The following is a 20,471-nucleotide window of genomic DNA, read 5'->3' on the forward strand; positions in this document are numbered from 1 at the left end:
AAAAATTAATTTTACTGACGGCTTGCATCAACTACCGACTTCAATACTTGTGACCAAATTGAAATCATAATGACAATAGATTAACATTAAAAATCAGGTTATCTTGTCGAAAGATTTACAGCAATACTGTAACATTAGGTTAAGCAACAATTGGGACTGTTCAATAATATGGGGGTACATTTTGAAAGCCACACATTAGTAAAGAAATGCAAGTTTAAATGCACCATGTCTTCTATTTATGCTTGGCAATTTTTCAAACAGAAACAAGAACATTTATTTTTTTTCCAATTTGGCCATTTATTATTGCTAAAAACGTAATAATTCAAATCCTATTTGTCTTGAACCGATTTGCGTCTTAACTCAACTGATTCCATATGCTTTGAAAATTAAGGTAGAATTGAAAGTTAGACCACAGATGACTGTAAAATTCCCTTTGGATTGTCTTAGCAGAGAGCGAACAGCTGCTTCAGCATTTTTTCATGTCGTTCCAGTCTTTGAAATATCCAAAAATAGTTAAAATGAAAATCTGCACTATACTACTGTATAATGGTTTTACTTGTCTATCACAAATTGGTTTACACCAATTGCTAGTGTTCACTGAGGAACAGCCTTCAAATGTGTATAATAAGCCTTTAACCTAATCACTTTAACCAAAGCACCACTGCAAAGCATCCATTCACATCAACTTCATGCCTCCGAGCAGGAATTAACTTTTACTGGACAAAGTTCACAGCTCATCTACCGCACTATTTTATCTAATTGTTAGTAAATCCTGTACTTCTTGTAGTATATTAAGGTCACAGATTAGTATTCATGGCATTCAAATACTTTAGATTCATGTCCTTGGAGCAAAATTAGGCCTTTCAGCCCATCAAGGGTTCTGCCATTCAATCACAGCTGATCTATCTTTCCCTATCAACCCCATTTTTCTGCCTTCTCCCAATAACCCGTGACACCCGAGATTAAAAGTGCGTAATCAAAAACAGATGCCCAAACAACTTTCCTGAGAGCAACAGGCCATCCACAAAGTGATAGGAAGCAATTGCAAACGCTCGTTTGCAGATGCAGTCTGATGAAGGGTCCTGACCTGAAACATCACCTATGCTTTTTCTCCTGAGATACTTCCTGACTGGCTGATTTACTCCAGCATTTTGTGTCTATCCGAGTCGTCCACACTCACCCAGCTCCTATTCTTGAAAGAGCCCACTGTAAAGAGATTTCTGAAGTTTCAACCCAATTAATCTGGCTCTGATCCAATAGCAAATCTTATGAAATCTACACACATGGTGAATTCAAGGTGTATCAATTGTCAAAAACATGAGAAAGACCGCAAACTTCTCTGATATTTCCATTACCGGGATTTGAGCATTTCCCTCACAGCTATTCCTTTTCATTGAGATAGAGTCACTGAAGTAGAGGCAGCCTGATAGAGCAACAGTTCAGCAAGTAGATTGCCCACCATAAAGGAAGCAAAAATTCGGAGTTTCAATGTTCACCATGGGAAATCTAATATCAGAATGCCTTTGGCATGACTAATGGCAGGGATCTTTCAGATAGTTCTGAATTTATGGGCTTGTGTTTGGCTGCAGGGGAGTCCCAATCAACAGACAGCTGTGTAAAAAAACATTGAATTTACAGCTACATTGTTTCTATCCTATGGCCAAAGGAAAACTTGGCAAGTATTGTTCGTACAGGTGGATCACAGCATTTGGGTCTGACGGTGATCGACTGAAGGTTTTTTAAAATAAATGCTGGAGGTATCCATTTATCTGTCTCTACCATTCATCCATCGCCTCACAACTCCAACCCATCTCCCCCACCAGGCTCCATTGGCCTATTAGCTGCTGCGCCACCTGGTTCTACCTTGTGCCTGCAAGCCCATGTCATGACCCTCCATCGCACCGTTTAATTCTGGCCATCTCCACTCTACATTCATCCCAATACAGGGTCTCAACTGAACCCGAAATGTCAACTCTGCCTTTGCCCTCACAAGATGCTTGGACCATTGAGATCCTCCAGCACTTTGTCTTTTGCTCAAGGATTCAGCATCTGCAGTCTCCTGTGTGGTCAGCATTCTTTTAAATCTTGGTTGGATAAATAAATCACACAATTTAAGTCACTGTACACTTGCTCTTTCTTAAAAAAAAAATCAAATACAATGATACGTCATAGTGGTCAAGTACCTTATTGTCAGCTTTAAACTAGGAAAAACATGTAACCTGAAGCAGCACAGCGAATATGAACATGTGAATGGTGCTCAGTTGGTTAAACATCTTGATAGAAAATACCAGGGAAAGGTTGCTTGAATTTATTGTTCCTATCATAATTATCAGATCTGATTTAAATAAGGCAATGAGTTTCGTCCATTTATTTTCAAATAAGATCACAAGAAATATGGAGCTACACAACATTTGGGCATTTCTTGGCTGAGTCATGCTTGCTAATTTACTTTGCAGGCCATTTCTTCTTAAACTGGAGTCAAATAGTGAATCAGTCCCTGTTGGCAAACGCACAATTTATAACAGCTTTGGACCATGTGCCAGCTGAAGTTCATCCAAAATGAGTCAACAAGAAGACATTCAGAGCAAGAATAATGAGTTTATGGCGAAGGGGGAAAGGTAATGGCTTTAATCTTCATTTAACAGGCACATTTAAAACTGCATATTGAGCAATTAAGGTGTTTTACAGTGTGCTGCTGGTATACCCATTGTCTCTCTATGCCAGAGACGCAGGATCATTGCAGATCTTGGGTACTGCACGTGTGCAGTTTGCATACTACTACTGCACGAGTTTCCTTTGGCTGCTCAGATCTCCTTCCACATCCTAATGATATGCAAATTGGTAGAATAACTGGCCTTTGTAAATTGGTCCAATTGCACCAGCGGTTGATGGGGATACAGGGAAAACTAAAAAAAAAAAGGTATTAATGTAGGATATGTAATTGATGGTCAGCACAAGCTCAATTGGTCCAAGATCCCATCCCCCTGTCGTATCGGTCTATAACTCACATCTGACAACATGGGTCATGACCCAGTCATTTCCGAAGCCAACAGCAGAAATTGGAGGCAGAAAAATAAATGATTGCTGGTGACATTCTGAATATAACGAGGGGGATAACCAGGCAACTGATAGCAGTACTATAGAGATACACAATGGAAGAAAGGCAATGCTTGGAAGGTAGAGTCAATGACTCCTGTTAGCTGCGGACCATAAATTCACATTAAAGAGGGGCAATATTTTACATTGGTTTGGGGAACATAAGCTTGGGTGGGAAAATTCAGAGGGGAAATGAAATTAACTACAACTTCAGCTAGCATGCAAGCTTACTGTAACAGGAATGGCAATGGACACAGAATAGGAGTGAAACTAGGTAAGAGTGCTGGCTCAGGGCTACGGTAACAGGACCAAGACATTATTTTGTTTGACAGGTGAAGAAAAGGGGGATAATTCATCACAGTCAGTTGAAACGGCAGGGGCAAGTTGGGCCGAAGGGCCTGTTTCCACTCTGTATGACTCTCTGAAATAAAGAACTTGTATAGTACCAAAGTTTCCCCTCCATATGTTCCAATTTGTTTCACAATTAAATAATTTCTAAAATGTAAAGTGTGCTTTAGGAATTGCATTAAACAATTTGGGCTCAGCAAGCAAAAAAGTGACAATCACCAGATAAATGCCTAGAAATTGGCTTTCCCTTTTGGTTGTCTGATATGCATGTTGTGTATGGAGCGGATGTCCAACTGGGTAGGAAGGAACTGCAGATGTTAGTTTATACCAAAGATAGACACAGAATGCTGGAGTAACTGAGTGGGTCAAGCAGCCTCTGGAGAAAAGGAATAGTTGACATTTCGGGTCGGAACCCTTCTTCAGACTGGAGCCTGAATTACGAACCAAAATGTCACATATGGTAAGCTTGCCTTCAATGGTTGAAGCATTGAATCCAAGTCAGAACGTCATGGTGCGCTGCTTTATAGGCCTTTGCTTAGACCATATTTGGAGTATTGTTCATAGTTCTTATCCCCCTTACAGGATGACATAGAGGCTTTGGGGAGGGTGCATGTGGTTTACTAGAACACAGCCTGGATTAAAGTATTAGGTAGAAGGAAGGTTGGACAAACTTAAATAATTCTCTCTGGAGCATCACAGGTTAATAGAAATGTATAACATTTATGAGGCAATAGATAAGGTAACGAGTCAAGAACCTTTATCCCTAGGATGAAGATGTCAAAGATTAGAGGTAGGTACAGCTTTCAGGTCAGAGGGGGAATGTTTCAAGAAGATGTGTGGGGCAAGTTTTATTTTTACAGAATGGTGAATGCTTGGAACATGCTGACAGGTGCAAGCAAATATGATAGTGGCATTTAAGAGTTTTTTTTAAAAGTTAGGCACATGGATATGCAGGGAATTGGAGGCGGGGGGGGGGGGGGGGGGGGGGGGAAGGGGAATACACGGATAACATACAGGCAGATATTTACCACCTGGACTGCGAAGGAACAACATCTACAGTACAAGTGGTCATGGACGTGGGGAAATTGCACCTGAACAAGACAGTGATGTCTGGTGTTTGTGAAAAAAACAAAACTGGTCTCCCTGATTAAATTCTATCATACAAGTGGCTTTATACAGAGGTTTGGTTTAGCTTAGTTAGTTAGTTTATTATCACATGTACCGAGGTACAGTGAAAAGCTTTTTGCTGCGTGCTATCGAGTCAGCAGGAAGACTATACATGAGAGCAAACAAGCCACAGTGCACAGATACCGGATAAAGGGAATAATAAGATAAAGTCCAGTAAATTCCGATTAAAAACAGCACGAGGGTCTCCAAATGAAGTAGTGTGTAGGTCAGGACAGCTATCTAGTTGGTGATAGGATGGTTCAGTTGCCTGATAGGAGCTGGGTAGCTCTGATATGCAGAGATTTATAAGACAGTGTAATAAGATTTATCCTTCCTTAATAGCAATCACTTATGAGATTTAAAAGATCTCTAGCATTGAAAACCATGGCTAGCAGCTGAGAGGTGATATTGTCAGAATGGAGAACAAAATACTCTTGGAGTTCATGGGAATCCAGAGGTGGTATATTTCATTGACAGGGAATAATTACAGAGAGAAAGGTTTACATGGCTGAGGGGTACAACAAAGCAAACAAGTCAGACAACAGCATTGAATGGAAACATCAAGAACAAAGGTTCTCAAATTGCAGTGAGAGAATGGGTGGATGAATAAACATGCGAAAGTGAGAAGTCATAGAACAAAGATTTGAAAGGAGTGAGGACCAGTACAAGTTAAGGAGTTGGAAACAGAAGCCTGCCAGTGTTCACAAAAAACACCTCAAGATAAAAATTAATCTTTGGCATGTGGAGTTAACAATGTAAACAGTGATATCCAGATTTGAACAGGGATGGGGAAATATTAAAAGAAAACTGCACACAATTTCATACAGCTCTTTATCATATCGGAATCGAGTAACGGTAGCGATATTTTCAACATTGAATAAGGTTTGCAAAAGTACTGTTAAGTTGGAGCCTCCACAAAAACTGTGCAATTTCCCTTGCATGTCCAAGAGATTTGGTAGTTTCACTAATGTACTATCGTACAAATCAACAAGTTGGGACACAGAATATGATGAGGAGATGCCCACTGTTACATTCTCAAAATGCGATCAAATTGTAATGAAAAGCAATGGAAGGGAATTATTTCAAAGCAATTCCAAAACAAATCCCCAAAGGCTTCAGAAGGAAAAGATCAAGGTCGCAGCAGGTTCCTTACATTCTCAATCCCAACCACAATTAAATGGAGCTAACATTGTAGAATAAAAAAAATTGTCATCCTTACCCATAACCTATTCTCATAAAATAATGCATCCAGCTGTTTAATAATGTTAATATGATCGCACGAGGCCAGAATCTCAATTTCCACCATGAAGTCTTCAAGTTCTTCTTCATTCTTGACCTCGATAACTTTTGCAGCAGCTAGAACTCCAGTTTCTCTGTTTATGGCCTGCAATGGACAAGCAAAAATATTTTCATACGTGGCATATTTCATCATGTTAAAATTTCTCATATGCAAAGGCAATCCTGTTTAACATCTCCACTTCGGTTCACTTCTCCTAGCCAGAGAATTAATGTGAGAATGTCATTAATTCATGGGATGCTTGATGGTGTCCCCACAACATTCATAGGTAGGGAGCTCCAGTGATGAAAGAGGTGGGGAATTTTGAAGGGAATCTGAAGGCAGTTTGATATTCATATGTACGTTGTCATTGTATTTCTAGGTGGGGGAGATCACTGGTTGGGATAACGGCCTAAGGAGCCTAGGTAAATTGTTGCATAGGTGATACACAGCACAGACAAGTGTACCAGAAAGGATCCTTTGCCTGGGTGGCACCAAGCATTCCATCTGCACTTATCCAGGCAAGTGAACAGAGCAGCACCACACATCTCACTTAATTTTTACCAACTGAAAGGCATTAGTCAGGAAGAGAGTCACTTGCGACAGGGCACCTAGCCTTAAACAGCTCTTGCTACTAGTGTATTAGATGGCTGGCCCAGCATATGATTTATTTTAAATGACAGTGTTGGAGTAACTCAATGGGTCAAGCGGAGTAACTCAACCTCTCTGGAGAACATGGATTCGTGATGTTTTGGCTCAGGACCCAGTGTGCAGACATTTTAAGAACCTCAAGAATCTATTTAACCTACTTCTGTTGCCATGAATGTAGGGAAGGCCATATATCAATAAATTTATTTGTACACAATAGATTGTAAATTAACCGTGGGCTCCAGGGTGACGCAAGCAGCATGATAGCCTGGAGAGGTGGAGCTCACTATTAAGGAATAAACAGGGCTCTCACTTAACTTATTTTCCCTGTTGCCAGTCGGGCAACCTTGACAGCTTTTTAGGTTGCCAAATGAGAGCTTAGGTGGTCATTTAAGATGGTTTGCATGACGCGTGCAATAATGTGCTTGGACGAAGTGCGTAGTTACCAGTCGGAATTATGCTCAATGAAGCATTCACATATTATGTTCAAGAAGGAACTCCAGATGCTGGAAAATCGATGGCAGACAAAAGTGCTGGAAAAACTCAGCGGGTGCAGCAGCATCTATGAAGCGAAGGAAATATGCAATGTTTCAGGCCGAAACCCATCAGTCTGAAGAAGGGTTTCGGCCAGAAACTTTGCCTATTTCCTTTGCTCCATAGATGCTGCCGCATCCGCTGAGTTTCTCCAGCACTTTTGCCTACATTCACATATTATTTCTGCTTCAAATAACTCAAACTAAACATATTCACCAATCAAGACAAGATATACCACAATGACACGAAGCAAAATTATAATACAATATCTCAACTATTTTTACACGTTGCAATGAATGCAATTTCTATTAGTTCTTTCCACTTCCAAACAAAAATGTAATTGGATTATTCAACGTATGATCAACCTGTGTCAATAAATCCTGGACCATGGTAACATATATACTTAACCATGCACACTACAGATTGATGCAAGCATGTTTTCTGTGAAGGACCGAAAATTACCATGACATGGCATGGGTCGTTATTGCTATGGCACAGAAACACTCTGGCTTCGCACATAATTTATCCATAACCAAAATATACAGGTTGCAAGGAAATTTCTAAAGGCATTTTAAAGGCTGTTAAAAGCGACTATACCCATCTGACAGGTTAAACATTACACTTACTGACAAGAGATGGCCAAAGGACATAACTGCAACAAACGTTCTTTTGGTAATATGTTTAAAGGTGTCAAAACGCCACAGTACCGGACATTCAGATTAGATGTACGTTTTGTGAACAGCAATGAAGATACCCAGTTTGTACGCACCAGATTTAAAAAAAATTGATAGACGCTGTTTCCATCATTCCCACTTCAGAATTAATGTTAAAATTTCAACTGAAATATCTCCTGACCAAATTTGTGATATATATGACCGACTGTAATACCTGGATAAATCCAACGTATAGTTGCGAATGTTGCTCATTAAATAACTACAGTACTGATACTCCATGTTAAGAGTTTTAATTTGCCGTTAAAATGAATTCTGTAATAACGTGTCAACGGTAGCAGTGACAATCGAACACCAGTTTTAATGTTTCACGTGTTCACAATTTAATTAATCCATCTTTATGGACTAAAACAAATAATAACAATGGGAATTAAGACACATTTGATTGCATTTTGTTATCAAACATAGTCAATGCTCGCTCTGAAGACATTTCCAGCACAATAGGGTCAGGAGGTGTGTGAATCAGTGCGGGGTGGATAGATGGCGGGAGGGGGGGGGGGGGGGGGGGGGGGTGGTTCAGAAGGCAATCGGTGCGGAATGGATGGATTGAGGCAGGTGAATTAGTACGTGTTGGTTGGAGTATGTAAAGCTGTAAGGGGAGAGCATGGGATATGTCAGTGGTGTTGAATGGGGGGGATCATTACGGGATGGATGGGGGGGGGGGATCAGTACAGGATGAATGGGAGTAGACAATGTTGGAGAAATTCAGCGGGCGATGCAGCATCTATGGAGCGAAGGAAATGGCAACGTTTTGAGTCGAGACCCTTCTTCAGACTGTTCCCCCCATTCTTCTTGAATGGGGGGGTCAGTGCAGGATGGATGGGGGAGATCAGCACAGGATGAATGGGGGGGGGTCAATACTGTGTGGATCAGAGGGTCTGTGCAGGATGAATGGGGGATCACTACAGGATGAATGAGGGGATCAGTATAGGATGAATGGGGGATCAGTACAGGATGAATGAGGGGATCAGTACGGGATGAATGGGGGGGGGGGGGGGCGGAGAAGTGCAGGATGGATGGGATCAGTACAGGATGAATTGGGGGACCAGTGTAGGATGGATGGATGGAGGGGGGGGGGGGTGGCAGGAGAATGAATGGGTGGGTAGGGTGATGATTAAATTGGGGGGGTGGGGCAGGGGGGGAGAGGAGCACAGGGGATGTCAGTGAGGACTGAATAGAGGCGGGAATCAACATCAGTGAGGATCTTAAATGGTCTGTGAACTCTGCTGTAGTTGTAAAAAAAGGCGCAACAGAGACTTTACTTCCTCAGAACACTGAGGAAGGCCCATCTGTCTGTTAAACAGCTGGAGCCTTTCTACCGCTGTTCGGTAGAAGGCATACTGACTTACTGCATAACTGCCTGGTTTGGGAACTGTTCAGCAGCTGACAGAGCAGCTCTCAGATGGTGATAAAAACTGCCCAGGGTATCATTGGACTCCCCCTGCCCCCTCTGGAGGACATTTACCACTCCAGATGCCGCAGCAGGACCTGTAATATCGTGAAAGACATTACACATCCTTGTCATCACCTTTTCACACTGCTGCCCTCAGGAAAAAGGTACAGGTCGCTAAAGTCACGCACTGCCAGACTCAAGAACAGCTTTTACCCATCAGCAATCTTGGAACTGAACTCTGTCTCGGGAGCAGGTTATGGGGAAGGAGGGGGGGTGGGAGACAGTGTTAATTTATGTAAATGTAAATCCATGGGTGGGTTTGGGGAGGGAGGGAGTGTAAAAAGTATGAGTATGTGAATGTTTGAAGTTCTTTTAAATGGAGAGACACAGTAATCTCGTTGTATGTGACACATGCAATGACAATAAAGCATTCTGATTCTGAATGGGAATCAGTGTGGGATGGAGAGGGGTCCTAGGATAAGAGGTGTGGAGGGGGGGGCGAGAGCGAGAGCGAGAGCGAGGCAGAGGAGGTGGGGAGGAAGGAAGGTCAGCGCTCCTCGGACAACATCGCCCCGCTGCCTTGGCCAAATTCCACCGCCAAAGGGGGAGGCTGTTGGGATAGCATCGCCACCGCCCCCCCCTCCGCCGCCAGTCAACTGCAAGATGCGGGGCCAAGCGGTGCAGCTCAAAGATCCTATAGCTATAGGATCTTTGGAGCAGCTGCTTCAGACGGCGGAAGGAGGCCTCCCCCTCCCTCCCTCCTCCAGGCCTCGGCGTGCGAGAAGGTTTCTTTTGAAAGCGGCGGATTTGCAAGCAGCGGCCGCTATCAGGGGTGCGGGAAGAGGAGGAGATGGAGCAGCTGTCGTGGCCGCTTCTGCCGCTGTTCGGGGCCCGTCATTCGCTCCGACCCTTCGTCACCCCGCACCTAGTATCTTTGCCCCACAATACAGCAGTCGCCCACACGAAACATCGCGTTCCTTTTCTACAGAGATGCTGCCTGACCCGCGGAGTTACTCCAGTTTTGTGTCTATCGGTATAAACCAGTATCTGCAGTGCCAAGCCGGGCAAATGAGTCGGCGTTTAGGTTGCCCGGCGGCACTTTGGGTGGTCAGTGGCACCCAGGCAACCGTTAATTTCGAGCCCTGATAAAGTGATATTCTTTGGAGGGCTTTAATGAAAAGTTAGTGTAAAAATTGAAAGATTGAATGTATACATTTCTGCTATTAATCTTTCAATGACGATACAGAAGTTAACAAAATAACACATTAACAACCCAGAGCCTACAGACAATGCACATACTTCTAAACAGTTAACTCTCAGCACCTGTACTTACACTACTCTCAAGACACACATGTACCTCCTGCCAGACAGCAGTCCAGATATGCTGACATTGGTGTGACCAGGGCCGGATTTAGATGAAGAGAGGCCCTAAGCTGTTGCACTTGTGAGGCCCCCTCCGCGTTGGTTTTCAGCGCTGGCGGCGAGGCAGCGACCGGACAGCCATGGCGGCCAAATCTCCCACAATTCAAAGCGAGGGAGAAAGTGCCCAGCGCCGACCAGTTGCCATTGCAGTGCGCATGCGCAGTGCGGCCGATGATGTGCTGGCCGTGGTTGGGCGCATGTGCGGGGGGGGGGGGGGGGGAGGAGGACGTGCAGGCCGCAGCAATGTGCATGTGCACGGCGGCCTGCCGTGCCGGCGGATGAGGAGCGAGCGGAGCCCAGCAGGGAGAGGGAGAGGGAGCGCCCAGAGTTGAACGGTAGGTGTCTTGCCTTGGCCGGAGGCCCCCCTAGACCTCGAGGCCCTAAACTTAAGCTTGTCTACCTTATAGGTAAATCCGGCCCTGGGTGTGACTAGATTATGGATAAGAGTCAAGAGAGTCATGTGGGTTTAAATGTCTAATGCAGCAACAATGGCACAAGCATTTCTTACTTACAGCTGCTTAGCAGGTTCATAAATGCAATATACAAAATATTTAAAATATTCAATTAGTTAATAACAATAGACAATAGGTGCAGGAGTAGGCCATTTGGCCCTTCGAGCCAGCACCGCCATTCAATATGATCATGGCTGATCATCCCCAATCAGTACCCCGTTCCTGCCTTTTCCTCATACCCCCTGACTCCGCTATTTTTAGAACATAGAAACACAATAGTAGGTAACAGTAATAGTGCAAGAACTGTAGTGCAACCAAGGATATAGTTGGGGAGGTCAATGCTGTAAAGTATTCTGGTGCCCAATGAGGTGAACCACGTACCTTGGGATTGGCTGGCTAAGCTCTATAGGTAGCTTAGTGGGGGTCAACAATTGAGGGGTGAGATGGGAGGACAGCAGAACACCACAGAAAACTTCCAATGAGGAAAGTTCATGGACCGAGTTAAGACAGCAACTGCCAGCAAAAGCATGATCCATTAGCTATATTGACTCACCATTCAGAAACGTTGGCATTATAACTAGATAACAACCCACTGAAGCCTTTGGTCAACTTGTGATAGTGTCCGAGGAATGTCACAAAACATTTTTGCACAAAATGATCAAAATGATGACAAACCAGGGCCAACATCTAGACGAGAAGTGTCCCACAAAAGTCCATCTCATGTACTCAACTCTTTTCACTTGAAAAGGAACCAAGTAATATAAACAAAGCTAATGTTTGACTGACCCACTGACTCTCAAAACAGTTAATAAAGGCTGATTCCAAATAAGAGGGGAGGGACAGATGGAAGGAATGATACTGATAGCAAATGTGATGAAGGCTTTCCGCTAAATGCCTAAAGAGGGCTTCATGCTAATTCTTTCTTGGGATAACTGTACAGATGTCTACTGCTATTGGGGTCAAGAAGACATGCATCAAACTGCTTATTTATACCCTTTGGCTCACATCCAAATGAGGTTAGCTACAACAGATTGGCAGATTCTGCAATCCCCCTGGTCCACCAGTCTTGGTTCATTCTTTATGTTTTGCAAGAACACTAAGATTTTTTCAAACAGTACCATTAGCTAAATTGATCTAATGGCTCTCATCCAGTTTTTAAAAATAGAGTTAAGTCATACACATATTTTCTTTAGTGCACACTTGTAATAGCACCATGCCTGATTTCAGGTGAATATGTCAACGTCTACCACCTAACATAAAGGCTATTGATTACTGCATTGTCAGATCGAAATAGAGATGCTGCAAATATAATTGGCAGTATATAGAAACTATCTGCTCAATTGTAATCCAGACGTTTCACTGCTAAAGCTTTTTCTAATCAAATGTCATTCCATAATTGCTTTTAATAAATCTGACCGTGTTTGGCCCATATCACTCCAAACCCGTCTTATCCATGTACCTGTCTAACTTTCTTAAACGTTGGGATAGTCCCTGCCTCAACTATCTCCTCTGGTAGTTCATTCCATACACCCATCAGATTTCTATTAAATCGTTTCCCCTTCACCTTGAAGATATGTTCTCTAGTCCTTGATTCACCTACTCTGGATTAGACTCTGTACATCTAACCAATCTATTTCTCTCAGGATTTTATACACCTCAATAAAATCACCCCTCATCCACCTGCGCTCCAAGGAATAGAGTCCCAGCCTACCAAACCTCTCCTTATAGCTCAGGCCCTCTATTCCTGGCAACATCCTCGTAATTCTTCTCTATACCCTTTCCAGCTTGACCACATCTTTCCTATAACATGGTGCCCAGAATTAATACCCATATCCCCTTTCTCCGCAACATTGGCATTGCATTCCAGGCACTACCACTCTAGAAAAAATACTTGCACCACACATCTCCGTGTACCTTTCAGCCTCTGACTTTAAAGCTGTGCTCTCTAGTTTTTACATGTCTTTGACATTTCCACTCTGGGGAAAAACTTTCTGACCATCAACGCTATCTATTCCCCTCATAATTTTATACACTGTTATCACGCCTCCCCTCCCCCACCCCCCCTTGATATTATATTATTAATAATTTGCATCTTTTACCCCATCCCCCGCTCTGTTCACTCGCACATAGCCCCCAACTCGCAGAAGCGGCTGGAGGGGGGTACAGAGAGAGAGAGAGAGGGAGGGCCGCAGAGGCACCGAGAGGGCCGCAGAGGCACAGAGAGGGCCGCAGAGGCGGAAATCGACCCGAGAGAGAGACCGCTCCAGTACAGGGCCTGACTTGCTAGTTCTATCTGCGTCTATTGAATAAATGGGGGGGGGGGGGGGGGGGAACAGGACGTGACTCGCAGCACGTGGAAGAATGGCACGCGGAGCAGACTCATTGTGATGTCATCAGCGAACGGCAGTAGTTTTTAAATTCCAAGTTCTGTCATATTTTTAAACATTTTCAGTAGTAAGTCGAAAAATAAAGCATGACATTTTCAGATAAGTGGATTTGGACTCCACGGGGAAAATGTCTACCGGAATATGGAACATTTTTATCGTTACCGCGTCGTTTTTTTGCGAAAATGTGATCACACGCACACACAATCAGATTTTTAATAGTGATAACTTCACTTAGATCATTTTTTAAAAACTTTTCTTGCCGTTTTGAAGAATGAGAACTGCAGTAGAGTTGCTGCTTCACAGCTCCAGAGACCCAGGTTTGATCCTGACTATGGGTGCTTGTCTGTATAGAGTTTGCATGTTCTCCCTGTGACATGCGTAGGTTTTCTCTGGGATCTCCAGTTTCCTCCCACACTCCAAAGGCGTACAGGTTTGTAGATTGATTTACTTGGTAAAATTGTAAATTGTCCCTAATGTGTAGGATAGTGTAATGTGTGGGGACCTCTTGTCGACGCAGACTCAGTGGGCCAAAGGCCTGTTTTGCACTGTATCTCTAAACTAAAATATCAAAATTGTCCGTTTATTTAAATTAGAAACCATAGGCCGTTCAATTGAAATCTGTAACATTTTACTTGCTATGTTACACACCACCCAAAATTCCAGTTCCTTAAATGCTAAAATAGTTCCTTCGTACTCATTCTGCACAGAATTATCCGGTCCACCCATTTCCTGTCCCATGTCATGATGCAATTTCAAGATAAAATGTTATAAGTTGCTGTTTCTGAAGCTTCACAACCAGTTTTTGCAGTGAAGCCACAAAACCACCCACTAAATGCGTAGTTACAAATCAAATGCACTCATATGTGGAGGTCATTGATTCACTAAAGCAGCTTAAACAATGCTCCAGAACATCAAAACAAGGAAACAGTCTACCACTTATCCTGTATCTAAAAAGTTATCTTTCAATTTACCATATATCAAAAACTCTTGTGGCAATTCAGTTACTGGCTTTTCCAGACATCATTGGCCACCAAATTGAGTGAAAGGGGGAGGTTTTCTACTCAAGTACAATTTATAGCAGAAAAACTAATTCTATGGTTGGAGACAAAAAATGCTGGAGAGACTCAGCTGGTGAGGCAGCATCAATGGAGAAAAGGAGTAGGCGTCATTTCGGGTTGAGACACTTCTTCGTCTCGACCCGAAACGTCGCCTATCCCTTTTCTTTATAGATGCTGCCTCACTCACTGAGTTTCTCCAGCATTTTGTCTACTTTCGATTTTGTCCAGCATCCGCAGTTCCTTCTTAAACAATTCTATGGTTGTGCAACTTTTACTTGACATCAAGTAATTAGGTGCCTATTAGGTAAATTGTTACCACAAACTCAGTTGTACACATGGCACAATAGAATTATATTGGTTATTGCATCTACCAATAATGTCTTGGACAGACTCATGAGATGGCTTAATTCTGTGCTCATTGGATTCTTTAGATCTGGTTATCCTTTCGATTCTGTTAGTGTTTCACTGACACTGAAGAACATTGAACACATTTAGCCAAAATCAATTCTAGTTCAGTTCAGCAGTGAACTAAGTGCCTTTTCCAAATGAGTAACTTTCACAGATAAAAATTCTAATTATTTGCTCATTTTTTACGTAAACATTTGTTATGAAACAAGAACTAAAGTCTTTGGAATTAGGCATGTACCAGATCATCCATCTGCTTAGCCTGGGAATACAAAGACAATTTGTACCAGATTTCCAGCATGACGTTCTGCTCCTGCCTGCAGGCCTCAAGTTTAAAGGGAGGCAAACTAATGGGAGCAGCCATTTTGGGAAAGGCAACTTTAATGTTGAAGCACTGCTGCAAGGTTAAAATGCAGACTGGTGAAACTGCCACTTCAATTCTCCTACCTGGCTGAAAAAAATGCCTCCTGGTATTTGGATTATGTAGGTAATGTCTTATTCTTAAACTACACCATCTTGTCCCAAGTACCCTAGCAGGGAAAAAAACCCCTTTCATCACCTAGCACAAGGAGATAGATGAACTCCTACGTGACTGCTTAGGTCATAGGTCCATATACAAAGGAATGCGCCCATCCTAAATGATTATACTACCGCCATCACAGACTTCATCAATAAATGTGCCAAAGTCAATAATCCGGGTTTCACGAACCGGAAAACATGGATCACTGGTGAACACCAAGTGTGAGAGGCATTCAGGTCAAGTGATCCTAACCTGGACAGGACATCTAGTTGCGACCTTCACAAAGCCATCGGGGACACTAAGAGACAATGATTTATTTTTATCTTGTATCTAAACACTGGGAAGGCTTGATTATAGTCATGTGTAGTCTTTTTTGCTGACTGGATAGCACGTAACAAAACTCTTTTCACGGCACCCCAGTACACGTGACAATAATAAACTAAACTAGAGTGATATTACCCACCCCACCTGTACCCATGGTCAGCTTCACACGCTGCACATCAGCCTTCCCACAGAAAGCCAATGGCCCAGATACAGTCTCTCACTGTGTCACCAAGACCTGCTCAGACGACCTGGCAGGACTATTTGTGGATGTGGGCTCAGCACTCCACACTGCAACCGAATCCTCGACTTCCCAACCCACAGACCACAATCAGTCAAAGATAGATGATCACACACCCTCTATGTTTCCCAACACTGATGCCCTACAAGGATGTGTGCTCAGATATGGCTGCACCTTCACGACTGTGCATCTAAACTTTGCTCTAACCCCATTTATAAATTTTGTAAGGATACCACAATAGGCAACTGGGACTAAAATAATGACAAGGCAGAGAGGAAGAGAGCTATGTAGCATGGCGTCAAGGCAACAACTTTGCTCCTCAATGTCATAAAAATGTAGAAGCAAGTCATTGACTTTGGGAGTGGGATGAAATACACACCCCAGTCTATATCAATGGTGCTATAGTGGAAATGGTCAAAAGCTTCAGGGTCCTAGACATAAATATCACCAACAATTTGTCCTGATCCAACCACATCAACGATACAGCCAAAAAAAATACCGACACTACTATTTCTTCAGAAATCAAAGGAAACTGGGCATGTCTCCAGTTACTCCGATCACTTTCTACAGTTGCATCATGGAAAACATCCTGTTGGGATGCATCACAGCTTGGCAAGAAATTACATCAGTCTGAAGGAGGATACCAATCCAAAATACCATCTGTCCATTCCCCAGGTTCCTCCAACACTGATTTTCGCTCAAGAAATTGTCGTGATTGTGTAGACAGCCTTGTCCATCGAACAAAACAACCTTCTCACACCAGGCTTCTTTGAAAAAAAGTAAACATAATCAAAGACCATTCACACCTCACTTATTTCTTCTTCTCCCCTTTCCCATCAGGAGAAGGTACAAAAGCTTGAAAGCCAGCACTAGCAAATTCAAGAACTTCCTTGCTATTATCAGACTCTTGAATCAACTTCTCAAAATTATGAATTCCTGATTGCCCAATCCATCTATTTACATCTCTTGCATAGCTACAACACTATTCTGCAATTTGGTTCATTTCTCTTTTTGCATTACCTGTTGCACTTGTGTATGGGACGATTTGCCTGGGTTCCATGCTAAATAAAATATTTTGCTGTTTCTCAATACAAGTGATGATAATGACCAATAGTAATAAAAAACCCCATCAAGTTTGCATTTCAATAAGATATCATTCTTTTAATTTTAGTGAATATACAAACAACCTGTTCAACCTTTCCTAAGAATATCCCTTCATCCTAGGTCTCAATGTAACCTATTGCAAACTACTTCCAAGTATACCCATCCAAAACGTAATTGCACAACAGCACAGAGATCTCAAGGCAGATAATCAGACTAAAATGAGGAACTCAGGATCAACAGAATGAAGACATGTTGAGCCAGGGCATACGACTTGCTCCCAATGATTCAATCGTGCAACTAATTTGAAGACATTTATTGAAAATGCCTGGCTTCAACTTAATATTTTTGAACTAGAACTATATTAATATACCAACATTAGGCTCAAACAATACAGGAAAGCATATGCTAGACATAAATGTAAGTTAAATGTCTTTCACAATGCGTGCATTACAAAATAGGAATTTCCTTTTCTCAATTGCCACATATCTAACAACCAATGCTCAAGAGCACCTCATTACAATTGTGCTGACCCAGTTCCTAATATTTAAAATTAGACTATTTCGAGCAAAAAAAACCCATTAGTTTATTTGCATGCTAACTTACTGTATTCCACTAGCTCACCAATGCATAACATACAATGTACAGGCCTCTCTTACCACCACCCCACCACAAGACAATAATGGGCGAAAAGATTGGAGGACCTACTAGTTGGCTCATCTTCTTTCATATAGTAATCTTCTTCACACTCTAAACCACCCAAAATGCCACTTCCATCAAGGGTTATGGGGAGAAGGCAGGCACAGGTTATTGATTGGGGGCGATCAGCCATGATCACAATGAATGGCGGTGCTGGCTTGAAGGGCCGAATGGCCTCCTCCTGCACCTATTTTCTATGTCTCTATGTTTCATAAAATTTGGTAACCTTCCACAAATTGTACATTCAGCACATCAAGCAATAACTAAACTTCCACAATGAAAGCATTAACTATCAGAGATGTGCCCATTCATTTCAAAAAACCAATCTCATTGCCACAGATCTGCAGGCCCGTACAAGCCAGGCTACTCAAGCCACAAATAGTTTTCTGAAAGATTTTAATGAATCAATTGGTTCCTAGGCAGCTGAAAAATAAATAATTTGTTTGTTGTGGTTTTCTTTGCACCCTTTAAAGAATAATTGAATATTAATGTTTTGAGCAATTCAATGGAAAATGCATCTGATTTCCTGGCTTACATTTGATCTGATGCCACAAAATACCATGCGATCTAGAACCAACAAGGAGGACTTGCAGGGCCACTCCCTTCCTCCAATATGCAATGGTGCAATCATGGAGTTCTTCTAACTGGATGAACTTTTGATATCATAACAAAAAGTCTGGGATTTGGACCAGAAGGTATATTTATGTGGGAACGGTGGGCCGTGCTAGTACCTGACTGGTATATGTGAGATCGCTCCTAAGTTAGTCATATTCCCTGGCTGAAGCATTTTGGGAAATGCTGAAGGCTGAAGCATTTGGATTTCTCTTCATTGAACTCAATGACCTCTTGTATGCACTTGTGTTACGTTTTGGAATACAAGTCTGGTAAATTGAACAGCATTATTAATTTCAGAAATCAGTTCATATTTCAATGGTTCACTGTTTCTTTATTGTCACGCATGCACAGCGACATTCTTTTGCACAACCACAAATGCACAGGTGCCATATTTGGAGCTGTTTACAAAGAAAAGAAAACAGTCCAAAGTGCATTCCACATGTTGGAAGTACTGGAGTGTTGCTGATCCAGGTAAGCCCCAGGCTGCTGCAAGACGGCAACCCAACGTCCTACCTGATCTCCCACTTTAATTATCTTTCCCAAAGACTTTAATTCTCCTGCCCATTCCCCCACTGACCTTCCTGTCCTAAGTCTCCTCCATTGTCAGAGTGAGGTTAAACACAAATTGGAGGAACAGCATCTCATATTTCGCTTGGGCAGCTTTCAGCCCAGTGGTATGAATTTTGATATCTCCAACTTCAAGTGACCCCGGCATTACCACTTTCTCTATCCCTCCCCCTCCCAAGTTACACCAGCTTCTCATTCACCCAACAAACAGCTAACAATGGCCTGTTCACTTCCATATTGTTACGTTTTTGAATATCTTACATTCATTGTTCTTTATCTCTCTACATCTTCTATATCTCAAGATTTAAGAGAGTTTATTATCATGTGTCCCAGATAGGACAATGACATTCTTGCTTTGCTTTAGCACAACAGACTATAGAAGGCATGAATACAGAACAGATCAATGTGTCCCTATACCATTGTATAAATATATACACACATTAATAAATAAAACAGATAAAGTGCAAATAAACAGATAATGGGCTATTAATGTTCAGAATTTTGTTTGAGTTGATTTCAATAGCCTGATGGCTGTGGGGAAGAAGCTGTGTCTGAACCTGGACGTTGCAGTCTTCAGGCTCCTGTACCTTCTACCTGAAGGCAGCGGGAAGGTGAGTGTGTGGCCAGGATGATGTGGGTCCTTGATGATGCTGCCAGCCATTTGAGGCAGCGACTGCGATAGATCCCCTCGATGGTAGGGAGGTCAGAGCCGATGATGGACTGGGCAGTGTTTACTACTTTTTGTAGTCTTTTTCGCTCCTGGGCGCTCAAGTTGCTGAACCAATGCAACCGGTCAGCATGCTCTCTACTGTGCACCTGTAGATGTTCGAGAGAGTCCTCCTTAACATACTGACTCTCCGTAATCTTCTCAGGAAGTAGAGGAGCTGATGTGCTTTCTTAATAATGGCATCAGTGTTCTCGGACCAGGAGAGATCTTCAGAGATGTGCATGCCCAGGAAATCAAAGCTCTTGACCCTTTCCACCATCGACCTATTGATATAAACGGGACTGTGGGTTCCCATCCTACCCCTTCCAAAGTCCACAGTCCACAATCAGTTCCTTGGTTTTGCTGGTGTTGGGTTATTGTGCTGGCACCATTTGGTCAGTTGGTCGATCTCACTTCTATACTCTGACTCGTCCCCATCAGTGATACGTCCCACAACAGTGGTGTCGTCAGCGAACTTGATGGAGTTCACACTATGACCGGCTACGCAGTCATGAGTATAGAGTGAGTACAGCAGGGGGCTGAGCACGCAGCCTTGAGGTGCTCCCATGCTGATTGTTATCGAGGCTGACACTATTCCATCAATTCGATCAGTTGAATCTCTTGCTTCCCTTTCCCGTGACATTTACTCTGATGAAGGTTTCGACCCAAAACGTCACCTATTCCTTCTCTCCAGAGATGCTGACTGTTCCGCTGAGTTACTCCAGCTTTGTGTCTATAAACTGTTACATAAGGTAACTAGGCAATAATAGTGCAAACAAAGTAC

The 20,471-nt window shown here is 42.7% G+C and overlaps 1 protein-coding gene across 2 annotated transcripts in view; it reads right to left on the reverse strand.

Moving 5' to 3' along the window:
• The window catches only part of stk10 (serine/threonine kinase 10), a 101,128-nt gene that overhangs the window by 65,509 nt on the left and 15,148 nt on the right, over positions 1 to 20,471 (reverse strand). For both annotated transcript variants that reach the window (XM_033029591.1, XM_033029590.1), the window contains exon 2: positions 5,831 to 5,995. In XM_033029591.1, coding sequence (XP_032885482.1) covers positions 5,831 to 5,995 — 165 coding nt within the window. The remainder of the gene's footprint in view (positions 1 to 5,830; positions 5,996 to 20,471) is intronic.

Source organism: Amblyraja radiata, chromosome 11, assembly GCF_010909765.2.
Source record: "Amblyraja radiata isolate CabotCenter1 chromosome 11, sAmbRad1.1.pri, whole genome shotgun sequence".
NCBI classification, from domain to species: Eukaryota; Metazoa; Chordata; class Chondrichthyes; order Rajiformes; family Rajidae; genus Amblyraja; species Amblyraja radiata.